General features: G+C 43.5%; 1 protein-coding gene across 3 annotated transcripts in view; it reads left to right on the plus strand.

Annotated features, from left to right (window-relative positions):
• The window catches only part of LOC115625087 (F-actin-monooxygenase Mical), a 63,710-nt gene that overhangs the window by 47,463 nt on the left and 1,389 nt on the right, over window positions 1-14,858 (plus strand). For 2 of the 3 annotated variants that reach the window (XM_030519983.1, XM_030519984.1), the window contains 9 exons: window positions 738-1,167; window positions 1,221-1,336; window positions 7,787-7,945; window positions 8,009-12,214; window positions 12,481-12,513; window positions 13,436-13,733; window positions 13,842-14,046; window positions 14,597-14,674; window positions 14,735-14,835. In XM_030519983.1, the coding sequence (XP_030375843.1) occupies window positions 738-1,167; window positions 1,221-1,336; window positions 7,787-7,945; window positions 8,009-12,214; window positions 12,481-12,513; window positions 13,436-13,733; window positions 13,842-14,046; window positions 14,597-14,674; window positions 14,735-14,835 (5,626 nt within the window). Of the gene's footprint in view, window positions 1-737; window positions 1,168-1,220; window positions 1,337-1,485; window positions 6,586-7,786; window positions 7,946-8,008; window positions 12,215-12,480; window positions 12,514-13,435; window positions 13,734-13,841; window positions 14,047-14,596; window positions 14,675-14,734; window positions 14,836-14,858 lie in introns of all 3 variants that reach the window. The other variant, XM_030519985.1, reaches the window with a different exon arrangement.

The following is a 14,858-nucleotide window of genomic DNA, read 5'->3' on the forward strand; positions in this document are numbered from 1 at the left end:
TTACAATTTGGTTTATTTAATTTATATAAATTTTGTCTTTATGTTTTTTTTATACCCTGTACTACCCGTAGGGTAAAAAGGGTATATTAGGTTTCTGCAAAGTATGTAACATACAGAAGGAAGCATCTGCGACCCCATAAAGTATATATATTCTTGATCAGCATGACGAGAGAAATCGATCTAGACATGTCCGTCCGTCTGTCCGTCCGTGGACGCGAGGATCTCAGAAACTATAAAAGCTGGAATAACCAAAGTTGGTATCCAGATTCTCCTAGGTCCGAGAAAGGTCGAGCTTATTTTTTTTTTGTTTTTTTTGGGAATTCCCCACCACCCTCCCCCCCTCCCCCCCCCTTCCCCCGCTACAGAATTTCGTCAATACTGTCCATTCAAAGGCTACATAAGCCAAACTTTGCACACGCAATCTATATACAGTTATCTACTTTTTTTTTAAGTTTGATCAAATTCGGTCATTTCTAAGAAAAGTTATTTGCGAAACAAATTCTCTCCAGTGCAACCCCCCAAACTGCAGCAACAAGTTCGCTCTTCTTCTTCCTCTTTTTGCTGCTGCTATGGGCTCATATAACTCAGTGACGGAAGTTTACCTGGGTACAGGGTATTACACTGTCGGGCTTGCTCGACTGTAGAGTTCTCTCTGTTATATTTCTATATTATGCTCAACTAAGTACAAAAGTACAAGCTGCCTGTACTTATGATTGGTATTCTCATTCTCGTTGCAGAAATCGACCACGTCTCAAGCCACTCCTGTTGCAACACAACCCGCAACCGTGGCCCCGGACACCATCGAGCCTATGGATACTACAGTACCTGCAGATCAAGTTGATGTGCATCAATCCTCACGCACCTCCGGCGCCCCTATGTCTGCTTCCGGCTCTGTCGATGCCAAGTCCGACGATGAGGCAGAAATTATTGACGAGCACGAGTGGTCTGGTCGAAACTTCTTACCTGAATCCAATAATGATTCCGAGTCGGATTTGTCGAGCTCGGATGAGTCGGACACAGAATCCGAATCGGAACTTTTTGAAGAAGCGGACGATTCACCATTTGGTGCACAAACGCTCCAGTTGGCGACCGATTGGATAGGGAAGCAAAACTATGAAAATAGTGATGACTCAGATGATTTCTACGATTCGAGTGAGGGAATTGCAGGTCAGAAAATGAAATATATATATTTTACTGGTGATTAAAGATTTTAATTTCAGACGACGGCAAGGACGATACCGAAGGCGAAGAGTTTAAGAAAGCGCGAGAACTTCGCCGCGAGGAAGTGCGTCTACGTCCACTTCCAGCCAATTTACCAACAGACACGGAAACGGAGGTAAGTTTCATCTACGATTTTTTTGGTTGTGGTTAGAAAAGTCTAATTTTGATATATTCTTATTTTATTTCACATTGGGCTTTGGTCTTCTGAACCCTTATCATATGGTGTTGGTTTCATTTAAAAATAAATTATATCTTATCGATTAGAAACTAAATGTTTTAGAAAACAAAGAAAATGTTGAAGATGTAAACAAGTCAACGCGGAGCTCACTTAACTCTTCCAAGTCTTTTGAGTCGGCCCACAGCCAGCCCGCTACGCCTCTTGCTCCTGGTCCTACACGTGTTGAATTGGAGCAGCTCGAACGAAATGCACCTCGGAAAATTAGCAGCGAAATTGAAGCCATCAGCGAAAAATTGTATCATCTTAATAACATGGTGAAGATGAACAAGGATCTAGAAATACTAGCTAAGGAGAATCTAGTGAAAAGCGACATATTGCGCAAACTAACGCTCAAAGAGAAATGGCTAGCTGAAAATGCTGCCATTGCTGCAAAGAATCAATTGCCGAGTCCTGTTTCTTCAACGCCAAAATCCAAATTCGATGAGAAATACGAAAAAGTTGTAAGCCCACTCTCTTCGACACTTGAGTCGAAACCTAAACCAATTATTGACTTTAATTTGGACGAGCTAAAGCCTCGTTCGCCTAATTTTAATGAAAGCCCAAAGGAAGTTTTAAAAAAATCAATGCCCACTTCCGTTCTGAAGCAAACACAGCTGAGTCCCAAAGAAGAACGCAAGAGCGGTCAAGTTAGTCGTTCAAATAGTTTTAAAAGTAATGCCAGCTCAAATAGTTCACGTGGGAGTAAACTGCAAATTGGGAATATCGCGCACCAACAGAGCATAGAGTCTAGCGATAATCCAGATTACGATGTCAAATCAACTCGTTCCTCACCGCTGCCAAATATTCGTATGAGCACTAAGCTTAAGGAGATTGAGGCCACAAGTTTTGCCGGTACCATGGACCACATCAAATCACAGCTGGTCATGCCCACTGTGAGTGCTCAGGCAGCACCTAGTGTTGATCTCACCAAGTACTTTCCTAATCAAAAGCAGGAAAAATGTAGTGCGGCCAATATCAACAAGAATCAGAAAACCCTAAAAGATGTTGATCTGGCCAAATATTTCCCCACTAGTCCAGCGCCGCAACGACGCACAGTGGAAACGGTGGCCGATCGCCTAAAAAGGTCACAAACAGAACAGTGCGTTCCGCCAAATAAGGCTACTACCAAATCAAAGACTACACCTAGTAAGCCAGCTGCAACTCAACGTCAAAAATCTCTTGAAGCCTTTAGCTTGCGTGAGCATCAGTTAGATGGTGCTTTGGATTTAAGCAAAAAAAAGACTCCGGTCAAGGAAACAATAATAGAGCCAGGCGGAAAGAAGTCCAGCAAAGATATTTTAACAACAAAAAAGGCACCAATCAAGGCGTCTAATACAACTACGTTAGCCAAGGCTTCAACCACTGGAAAAGGTAAGATCAAAATTGTGAAGAAGATTGTGCCAAAAGGAAACAAAACCAAAAAGGCAGCTGCTGGAGCGACCAAAACCATTCAAAAGGATACAACGGTTACAGTTCCACCAGCCCTTGAAGAATCCGAACGTATACTTAACGAGATACTTGGCGATGGTGAAGTGCGCTCCCCCAGCTCTGAATATCAAAAACTTTTCTATGGCGAAAAGTCGCCTAGCGATGTTTCTGATAAAATCGAACGTATACTTGAGGAGACTGGACTTGGGATGGAGCTTGGGCTCCCACGGCGTGACCCGAACAAAAAGTTGCAGAAGACCAAGTCATTGGGCGAGGGTGAATTTGATTTAAAGCCTCGAAGCGAAGCGAAATTTTGTAAGGAGTCTGGCGATCGGCCCAGTGGAGTGCAAAACATACTAAAACGCTTTGAATCTATGAGCTCGGTAAAATCGGGCGAAACGGAGTCTTTTAAACTTCGTCGCATGGAGTCCAACACAAGTAATTTAAGCAGCCTTAATCGGTCGTGTGAATCTCTGGCCTCGCAATCTGGTGATTCTATGAGTGACCTGGAGAAAACAATGGACTATTTGCGTAATGAGTGGCGCAATGAGGCAACAAATTTTCTGCAAAAGAAAAGGAACAGGTTCTATGCACAGCAGGAAGAAAAGAAGGAAAAGGATATGACACAAAACACCTTGCCCGTGCAGTATCGTGATTCGAAAATAGCGAAGTTTTTTGGTGTCACGACATGCAAATCACAAGATAAGTGCAAGTCCCAGATTAATAAGAAAAAGTCACCTACCAAAACAGTGCGGGCGCCTAAAGTAAACAGCTCACTAGAGGAGCTAGCACAAATAAGCAGCTCACGGCAAGCTAATCGTGAGAAAAAACCACATAAAGTTTCTGATATAATCAGCCGGTCTGATAATGATCTAAAGCCGGAAATGCGTGTAGTAGAACCGGTGTCTCCAGTACCGGATGACTTTGAGATCTTGGATTTGCTTGATAAGGGCACTGCGGCGAAGCAGCAGCTACAAAGTGCAAATACTAGAGCTCCAGCAGCAGAAGCAGTAACAGCTAATGAACCTCTTCCTATTAAAGGCACTCTTCTAGACCCTCTTCCTTCACGTCCTGTGTTAGAAGATATTAAAAATCTTCCGAAGACAGGATGCGACAAGTCGTTGAGCAATTCTCGCCGTAGCTCCCAGTCTAGTATTAATACTACACGACGACTGTCAGATATTTCACTTACAGAAAAGTTAAATCAAGAAGCACTTTTGGCTCTTAGTTGCCTTGAAAACGAATCAGCCGTTGAAGAAAAGCATGTGGATGAACTCTTTCAAAATATGGTCGAAGAAATGGAAGAAATTCAATATTCTAACGATACAGGGCACCCGGAAGAAGACTTAGACGACTCTTTATGTACGACTATTAGCAAGAGTCCTAGCGCGCAACCGGTGACTGTTGTAAAACGTGGGAGCTCCGAAGAGCAGAGTATTGAAAACTTGTTCGGGAACTTTACCGATGAGATGCTGGTGCAAGTTGAATTCGATTCAAATGATGAATTAGTGGGCATTACACCACGTGTCGCTTTAACTACTACATCCTCAGATCGTGACTACGTTGAAAAATTGGAATCATTAGAGCGCGATGAGGTACCCACAAACAGCACTTTTGGGCACAAATGTTATGACGAAGAAGACGAAACTCACTTTCCCTCACGTCCGCAACGCAGAGAAAAAAGTAGCTCCTCCTCTTGTGAACCGACAGGTCCAATTGTACCCCTGCGAATAAAGAAGAAGCTGGCCAAATTATGTCCAGAGGATATGCCACCTTCGGTGCAAGACTTACTGCAAAAAGTATACGTTAAAAACGTTAAGCCCCAACACATAGATGTATTGCCAGTGAAGTCAGAGGAAGCGTTGAAATTTCCTCGCCTGAACGAAGACGAAGATGTAGTTGATCATAATATTAACAATCCAGTACTTCACCTAGAGACTGGTTTCAATAGAATAGAGCAGAATCAAGTGGAACCTGTTAACAACGATGTAAAGGTAGTGGAAAATGATAAAACGGTTTGTTCAGTGCCTAACATACATACCACATCCAACATTTCGCCATCGAGCCAGCAGAACTTCAACAATGTAGATCATCAAATCCTTCAAGAAACATCTCTTGAACGGGGTATAGAAAAGATCACGACTTCGCCGATGCCGATTCGCGTTCACCCACCTAATCAACCCAGCAAAGAAAGCTCTTTGGAATGGGACATGGAAAAGATGCCAAATAGTCCAATGCTACCACGTCGTCGCATGACGATACTTACGGACAGCAAGTTACGTGATATTTCGCCCAGTAGCTCCATTAAACTGCTCAATAATTTAACAGATGACAACGATGCCGAAGCTACGCAACGTCGTCTTATTGCTGAATTCGAAAATGAACGCCGTCAAGCTTTGGTAAAACGCGACGAGAGCTATGAGATAACGGCAACCGAACAGCGAAGACGAGATTCTATCCAAAGCAGCAGCAACTCTAGCGGAGAATCCAAACGCAGGCCCCCACAGTCTTTAACGCAAAAGGTCACGCAACAGGAATCGAGGCGGAATAGTGACATAGAAGGTCCGAAGCGTACAGGAACACCGCCTATGTTTAAGAAATTGGAGCTTCCCCAGACAGAAACCAATTCGACCCTAGACACGACAGACTCGTCCACACGACGCAGCTCGTTTGCATTTATAGAGTTACAGGACAACAAACCGGTCATTGTGCCTATGCCCAGAAAACTAAAGGTTCCAAAGGCTCAGCCACCGAAATTCGTGCCCGAGGCAACGGCGAACGAAAAGCCTCTACCTGCTGTTTTTAAGGATCGTCCTTGGCCCAAACCGCAAATTGATGGCATATGCGCTGACAGCGGATTAGAAGATGAGGAACAGTCGCACTTACAGCCAGCACTGCCAGATTATGCGCGGTCCGATTCTCCACCTTTGCCGGTGTTCAATAATAGACAGTGGCCCGATGGTAAGACCAAATTCGAGAAGGATCAGCGTGCAGAGTTCGAAGACACGTATGATCTTAAGAGTCCATTGATTGTACAAAATCAAAGAGGCGATGTTGCACGTAAGCCCCGCTCGCAATCGCCAAAGACGGCGCAAACTCTTGATCCGCTTAAGTTTAGCAGTCGCCAAACGTCAAAATCTTACAGCGATCTCAAAAAAGGCTTATCGTTACATTCGCTGCACTCGGCACACTCTAGTCTAGACACAGATCCGCAGTCAACTGCAATGGTTCCTCCACGTCCAAGTAGCTACATTAATTACGAAGAGTCGGTAGATGCCAGCACCCGTGCTCTTTTAGATCGTGGAAAGCGACTGCACAACCGAAAGCGCGATTTTGTGAATGAACGTGTCGTAGAACGAAATCCCTACATGCGTGAAGTTATTCGGTCGGAACGCAATGAGTATGAGAGAGAAGATGATAGCGATCTGACTAGTTACCGACCAAGACATTACGCAAGCAACCTCAGCAGCGCAGCTATCTCGCGGTTTCCTACTTCACGTGGCTCAGGACGTAGCAGTAACTACGATTGTACCTTAAATAGTGATTACCTCAGTCGCAGACCCTACTCAACGTCGGCAACAACTACGTCCAACTACTACCCGAGCGTAACAGCAACCCGCCGTTCACATATCAGCGATCTATTCAAACGCCGTAGTCCCAGCTCTATATCCAGCTATGATCGCAGGGACTACAGTCTGCCATCCACCAAAGAGTCGTGCGTTATATCTTAGTTGAATGAAATCCCTAAACGTTGACAAACAATTCTCTTTTCAAATTTTTTCCCAATGTCAACACGTGCAGACGACATCTCAACTACTTTCTCTACTGAAGCCAACATCACCACTTAAACCAAAATTGAAACCAATACATCCACACCCCGACCAGAAAACACAGATAGATTTCTTGTGATATCTGTAGCTAAAGCCTCAACCAACCCAACCAACCACCGCTAGCCTGAACAACCGCCCAACCGCCTGCCCGCCCGCCTGCCTGCTCTTGATGTGCTACGTCTCAAAAATTAGCCATGCAATAGACAACGCCAGGCCAAAGCACTCGTGCCCTTGACTTAGTGTTGCACCAAATTCTCCGCCCGTGAATGTGGCAAAAAAATGAAAAGCGCAAGATATAAACTGATTTGTTAGACATGTAAAGCATCTGGGTACGATCTATAAAGGTAAATTCAAGCAATAATGTAAACGAAATGTTGCGCTAACACCCGAGCCGCCCAAGCTGCAAGTTTGTAATCTCTAAAATCCATTGAAAAATTGTTGTGCCGTTCCGTTGTAAGCTTTGTCTAATTCGTTAAATAACCCGACAAGATGTATACAATTCATATATTTCTTAATCTCTTGTAAAATAGTGGTGAGTGTGCGCAGAAATCAGGGATATTTGACGAGAAAATTGGCTTCTTACACTTTGTATGCGTTATAAATGCTTTATTCTGGTTTTATAAAGAAATAGTATTAGAAAACTATTCTCACCCCAACTGCTTCCCTCAACTGCTTAATAAAAATCATCGTCAATACTCCTAGTCTACAGTTATGTGCCTGTAGATGCGTTCTTACCATAAAAGAGAGAAAGAGTGACAGCTGACATTAATTGATAATTCAATTCAACAGTCAAACTTAAACTTTCCTGCGTGCCGTTCGTTGTATACCTTTTTGGATCGTACCTAAAGGCATGTTGTTATTTATGCCTCTTTTGTCGTCGCTGATTAATCCAGACTAATGTCGCATGTTTCAACTTTAGCCATAGCGTGTTGCCCATAAAGCTATCTTTATATATAACACTATTCAATGCCATTGATACAATTTATGTTTGTCTTTGTTTATCGCTATGGTTAATTAACACATTTTCACGTTTTTTTTGGCAAAGTCTCGTCATGTTACTAAACTCTGTTCGTCCCCTTTCCATTTACAGGTACAAACCGAATCCGAAAGCACGTCGCCAGATGAAGTTGAACTCAATTCTGCCACTGAAATATCTACCGACTCAGAATTCGATAACGATGAGATCATCCGGCAGGCGCCCAAAATTTTCATCGATGATACGCATCTAAAAAAGCCCACAAAAGTACAGGTGAGTACCAGGAGATCTCATTTATAATTTACATTTTCTTATGCCATCCCATTGATCCTACAGATAAAGTCCACTATTATAACACCAAATGCACAAGGAGCGGGGATTGCGCATCAAAAACAAATAGCAACACGAGAGAAAGGCGGAAGCTATCTACAAAAATACCAGCCCCAGCCGGCACTGCCGCAGTTTAAACCTTTAGTGCAAGTTGATCCCACCCTTCTTATAAGCAGCAATCGTGTGCCGCTACAGAATCCACGACCTGGAGACTATTTGCTTAACAAAACTGCTAGCACAGAGGGAATAGCCTCTAAAAAGAGCTTAGAGCTTAAGAAGCGTTATTTATTAGGAGAATCTGCCAACGGCAATAAAATACAAAAGTCTGGCTCCACATCGGTGCTAGATTCCCGCATACGGAGTTTCCAGTCCAATATCTCAGAGTGCCAGAAGCTACTTAATCCTAGCAGCGACATCAGCGCGGGTATGAAGAGTTTCCTGGACCGCACTAAACTAGGCGAAAGTGCAAGGGACGAGTTAATGCGGTCTGCTACCAGCAACGTGATAAACGATTTGCGCGTTGAACTCAAAATACAGAAGGCCCCTTCTAGCACCTCTACGGACAATGAAAAAGAGAATGTGTTTGTCAATAGTAAGAACGAGCTAAACAAGGGCATGGAGTACTCCGATGCAGTCAACGCCACATTGCTAGAGCAGTTGGGCAAGAAGTCCTTACCCAATACTCCAACCAATAATAAAACTCATATTGAAGTAATCGATCTTGTGACCCCGGATAAGCCCGTTCCAATTATTGATTTGACGAAGGTTGAGATACCAACGAAAATGGTAGAGTCCAACGTGGAGTTTATCAATAGCATAAAAATATTGTCTCAAGAAGGCGACCCAGCTGCTGATAGTAATAAGATTATTGATCTTACAGGCAATACAGTTACCAATCCAGATACGGCTACCAAGCCGGATGTCTCAAAAGATGTGAAAGAATGCATACCCGATATATTGGGGCATATCAAGGCAGACAAACAGGCCGACGGTAACGAAGAGGAGCAGGAGGGTCTACTGTGTAATTCGGACGAAGAGAAACGTGACTCTCCAGAAAAAGCGGCCGAACAGTATGAGCATGACACAGTTCAGATCGAAGTGCCTAACATCCCCTGGAGTAAGTCAAAATCACAGGTCATCTCTACCACCACCAGCGGTTCCAGTTCAAGCTCGGGCAGTTCAAGCATAGAGGACATTCAGCATTACATATTGGATTCAACTACGAGCCCTGACACACATACCACTGGCACCGCCACAGGTGGCAAGCACACTGTACCACGGCTTGAAGTGACCGATAGCAGCGGCGCTCTCATGCAGGTGGACAGCCTTATGATTGTAGATGGGAAGTACATTGGTGATCCAGAAGATGTTAAGTATCTGGACATGCCGTTGGGCGTAGTTGTACCACAAATGTCCTTGTTGAAGAGCACTGAAGTAGAGGAGGTAGAGGATCACGATGCAGATGTGGAGCCAATTACTGCCACACCGGAACCAGCCGAACGAACTGTAATAGAAGCGGATAGACTTCCTCCACTGGCCGATATGGGACCAGCCAAAATAAAACCGTCAAATCTGAAGTTTGATACTAAAAACGAGAATAAAATTGAAAGCCTTAAGAACCTGCCCTTGATAGTGGATAGCCACAATGTGGAGCACACCAAAGCTGTGAAGCCCATAACGTTAAATTTGAGTGGGGTTCCCCGTACTCCAGATACGCCAACTACGCCTGTGGCAATCCAGCAACACGACAGTGATAAGACACCAACCGCTGAATTGCAGTCTCGCGGCTCCGACTCTGAGACAGAGCGAACTGGAACTGGACAGGTACTAACGGAAACAGAATTGTCGGATTGGACGGCCGACGACTGTATCTCAGAGAATTTTGTTGATATGGAATTCGTGTTGAACTCGAACAAGGGTACTATAAAGCGCAGAAAGGAGCGGAAGCGACTAGGCACCCCAAAAATGCCTAGTAGTAGCGAGGTTATAAACAAGATGGTTCGCCAAGCACCCGTGGTTAAAATGGATGGCATACTAAAGTCAATAGACATTGATGACATTGAGTTTATGGACACGGGCTCCGAGGGATCTTGCGCTGAAGCTTATTCGGCTACGAACACTGCGTTACTGCACAATCGCGGATATATGGAGTACATTGAGGCACCACCAAAACTAGGCCAAACTTCAGGAGGTCACAATAGTGGCATTGAAACAACGGGTGTGGTGTCTGACAAGTGCAAGCCGATGCTCACGAAGCGCGATGAAAAGTTGGGAATAGACTACATTGAACAGGGTGCTTATATTATGCATGACGATGCCAAGACGCCTGTTAACGAGACTCCCCACCTGCACCCACTCACTGCCTCGGTGATGACACAATCCCTAACTGACTCAAGCACTCTGAATGATTTGGATGAAGACAGCTTGGGCGTAGGCACGTCGCATTCGCAAACAATTACTAAAACTCAGCCCACGACTACAGAGGAGAGCGAGGCACTCACTGTCGTGACCAGTCCACTGGACACCTCGTCGCCACGAGTTTTGGATCAATTTGCCTCACTAATTTCCGCAGGAAAAGGTTCGGAAACAGCAGGATGCTCCACGCCGAGTAGTTCCGAAAAGCAGCCGAAGACTACGCAGTCAACAGCCACCACCAGCAGCGGGTCCAATACCACCAGTTCCGTTCAAGGCTTAAAAGATGTACCCGTACAAAACGTACAAGGCGAAGATCTGCAATTCCAATTTGAGTATGTGCGAGCGTTGCAGCAGCGGATCTCACAAATAAGCACCGCGCGGGACTCTTTGGACTCGCGTAAGCAGCGTCGGAAAAGCTCCAAGGGTGAGCCACCCAATCTGCAACAACAAAAAACTGTGATAGAAAGCACCCAGTCGGATGCACAAATTGATAACACAACAACAGCTATCACTCGGTCGAGGAGCAGCAGCACATCGAACAAAGTACCTGAAATACCCACGCTCACTAGCAAGCTGGAGGAGATCACTAAAGAGCGTACCAAACAGAAAGATCTAATACACGATCTGGTCATGGACAAGTTGCAGTCAAAAAAACAGCTGAACGCCGAGAAGCGTTTACACCGCAGTCGCCAGCGTAGTCTGCTAACTAGCGGTTATGCCAGCGGCTCCAGCCTGAGTCCCACACCCAAGTTGGCAGCAGCAACGACAACGCACGATGCCAACTGCACAAGTCAGGCGCATTATCATGAGTCCACGGCTGAGGTGCATCCAACCAATGTTCACAGTGTTGTGAGAACTGCATCTCCAGACAATTTTAAGGAACCAAATTCAGTGCAGAAATCGGCCACGTACGTATCGCCCTACCGTACTGTACGTGGACCTACGCGTTCAGCTGACCTTTACAAACCGCGACCCTTCAGTGAACATATGGACGTTGAACAAATATGCGGACTTGAGCGCTACAAACTAAATAAAACGCCATCCTTCAGTCACGCTTCTGTTAGCAAAGCTAGCGAATTTGCCACTCCCGTAGCTCCCGTGCGTCTTCAACGGGCAGGCAATGAAAAATTCCAAGTCCAGACGACTATTTCTGCGTCAACGGAGAATCTTCGCTCTGAGGCACGTGCACGAGCCCGCCTAAAATCAAATTCCGAACTGGGCCTAAGTCCCGAAGAGAAAATGCAACTTCTCCGCAAGCGACTACAGTACGACCCCACATCCAATATCATCAATGCCAAGCAACAGGTGCTGCCTGCAGAAGTCGAAGTAGAACCCAATGACTTGGTAGTGCGTGTCCGGAAAATGAGTGCTTCGAAAAGTGTCAACGATCTGGCGTACATGGCCAACCAGCAGCATTTACAGCAGCAGGAAAACGATGCGGTACTCAAGGCTAAAGCAGCTGATTTCATATCAGATCCCAATCTGGTAGCCAGCTCTGAAGGAAAGGCAGCTAAGGCAAAGTCTGGTCGGCGGCAAAAGGATCCAGAACGACGCAAGAGTCTCATACAATCATTGTCCAGCTTTTTCCACAAAGGCAATTCGGCAACCGCGACGCCAAGTCATACTAACAACAAGGAACAGAGCAACGTTGCCGCTTCCAGCCACTCTGAGGCAGCAGAGCGTCCGGGCACAAGCAGCAGCGGCACGCCCACGGTCTCTCTTAACAGCGATAGTGGCGGTGGCGGAGGCGTCTTTAGCCGCTTCCGCATATCCCCAAAGTCGAAAGAGAAGTCAAAGGTGAGTGATCGGTATATGGTTATATGTATTAGTTTCGATAAGTAATTGGTGATGGATCTGTACCTAAGTGCGTGTATCAGTGTGGTCTGCCCGAGTTGGGCAAATGCATGAAAACTCAACCATCTGGAAACCATTAAGATACATATAAACAGATGTATTGTACCTTTAAGTAAGAATGGGTTTCATATGTTTGAGATACAGTCAATGTCTACGTTTTTGGTGTGCTTTGTTTTTAATCATCAACATTTTTTTTAAACATTTTGCAGTCCTGCTTTGATCTGAGGAGTTTCGGGTTCGGTGTAAGAACTTTTTAAATCTACTCTACCTTTTCCTACGCTATTTTATTCTCTCGTTTTCCTTTAATCGTTTCCTTTAATCGTTTGTGCTTTAAATATTATTTCATATCATTCATCAACACTCGCTTATTGCTTCTTTTTATGTTTGTTATTCAAAGTAAGAGATGACTATGAACGCAGGAAACTATACTTGAACTCTGTTCCTTCGTTATTAGTTTTTTCATTTAATTTATCTGATAACCAGAATGCATCAAACTGTCTTGTTTCTATGCTAAGCTAAACAATTTCTTTTAATTTAGTTCATGTTTAATTTATATTTTTTCATATACTCTACTTTTTCTTTTCCTTTTCACAATTGCAGCTAAAACTATTTAAGATGTAATTTAAGAATTTCTAACAAACATTTTTTTCATGCACGTTGTGAATTTTATTTTTATTTTTGTATGCCTTAGTATTACATGTGTTTTAATAAAATAAGAAGAGAGTGTCTTCAGATTATTAAGAATTAATATTACAGTCTTTCAAGGTTTCGAGGTGTGGAAGTTTGTAATATTTTATGAATAGGCGTTGTACTATATTCATAGATTTGAATTCTTATTCAGAGACAACATGATAAATAATCAGTAATGACAAATTGATGGGATTTTTGATCTTTTATTTTTAATTTTATGCACTTTTGTTTTCTTGAGGTATCTTCAAAATGGCAGTCATTTTGCATGATTTGGCTGTTTGTGGTCTTGGCTTCCATGGTTTTGGTGGTTCTTTTGCACGCCAAATAAACATGCCTTTCTTTTGAACCACCTTTTCGAATTCATTTTAGTATAGACGGTTTCTAGTTTTTTTTTTTTAATTTAGCTACAACTACTTTTACTCCTAACTAAAAATATTTTCATGAATTCAAATGTAATCACAACAATATTATCAGGAAAAGGAATGCCTGCCGTCTCATACGCTCACAAACAATACACCAATGCCAACTACAGCAGCAAAAACATCACAAACAAAACACTCGCAAGATTATTTAAACAATACGAACAACAGTAGCTGCCAAAAGCAAACGAATAACGGGCGCGCCGTAGCTGCCGCCAACGCTCAAGCGTTCTCATCATCCACCCCGCAGCTCTACATACACAAGCCCCACTATCTGGCCACTGCGAACGCCTTGGACGACCAAACACCTCCACCCATACCGCCCTTGCCTCTGAATTATCAAAGATCCGATGGTTTGTTAATCTGTTTCACTATGCATTATTATGTTTATTGTGCTCCTTTGTTTTTCATTGTGCCTCTGCTAGTCTTCAGTTCCTCTAATCGCTTTAATATTTATGCAGATGAGAGCTACGCTACCGAGACACGAGAGCATAAGAAGCAACGTGCCATATCGAAAGCTTCACGACAAGCTGAGCTCAAGCGATTGCGAATCGCTCAAGAAATACAGCGCGAACAGGAGGAGATTGAAGTCCAGCTAAAAGAACTAGAGGCACGCGGAGTGCTTATTGAGAAGGCCCTACGGGGTGAGGCGCAGAACTTTGAAAGGTATGTAGTGATCGTAAAAAATGACATCGACACATACGAGTATCATCGAAATCTGCCTTCATTTTGGAGTCCCAAGAAAACTCGTTAATTACAATTGTCCTTAAAGTTCGGAGCCCAGTTAAAAACAAGCAATTAAATACTTGTACAGTAATCAGATGCATAAATGAATTTCGTAAAATTGCAGAACAGATTCCAACTCGAAAGGGAATTACGAATAACAGCTCTTGGCATATTTTGAATCATATCGCTCCAATCATTTCAATCAGTGTAACTTGTCTATTTAGAATGGTTTCAACATAACGTCTAAAATAGATACTTGTGTATTCTATAGGTACTTATGAAGGAATGAAAAATTATGTATAACCAGAATGCATAAGAAGTGGGTGGGTTTCTATTCCAAATATAACCAATAGCTGCAATGCTTCTCATACTATTTTATAATAGCCGGAAACCGGAAATACTGAAATATAGCGTCTTTCTTTTTGAAATATTTAAATGGTATTTAAAGCGATAACAAAGCGATTTTTAAAACCACTATTGTGCCTTGCAGCCTGGACATGTCGAAGGACAATGATGAAAAGCTTCTAAAGGAATTACTGGAGATATGGCGTAACATCACAGCACTTAAGTGAGTTTTTTTAAGGTTACACCAATTAGAAAGTGTTAATTAGGTAACTTTATTGCGCAGAAAACGCGATGAGGAACTAGGAATAAGACAGCAGGAACTGCAATTGGAATATCGGCATGCACAGCTTAAGGAGGAACTCAACCTTCGCTTGTCCTCCAACAGTAAGTAGCACTGCTCGTTTATC

The sequence above is a fragment of the Scaptodrosophila lebanonensis genome, unplaced genomic scaffold (genome assembly GCF_003285725.1).
Source record: "Scaptodrosophila lebanonensis strain 11010-0011.00,11010-0021.00 unplaced genomic scaffold, SlebRS2 tig00000072-arrow-pilon, whole genome shotgun sequence".
Taxonomy (NCBI): domain Eukaryota; kingdom Metazoa; phylum Arthropoda; class Insecta; order Diptera; family Drosophilidae; genus Scaptodrosophila; species Scaptodrosophila lebanonensis.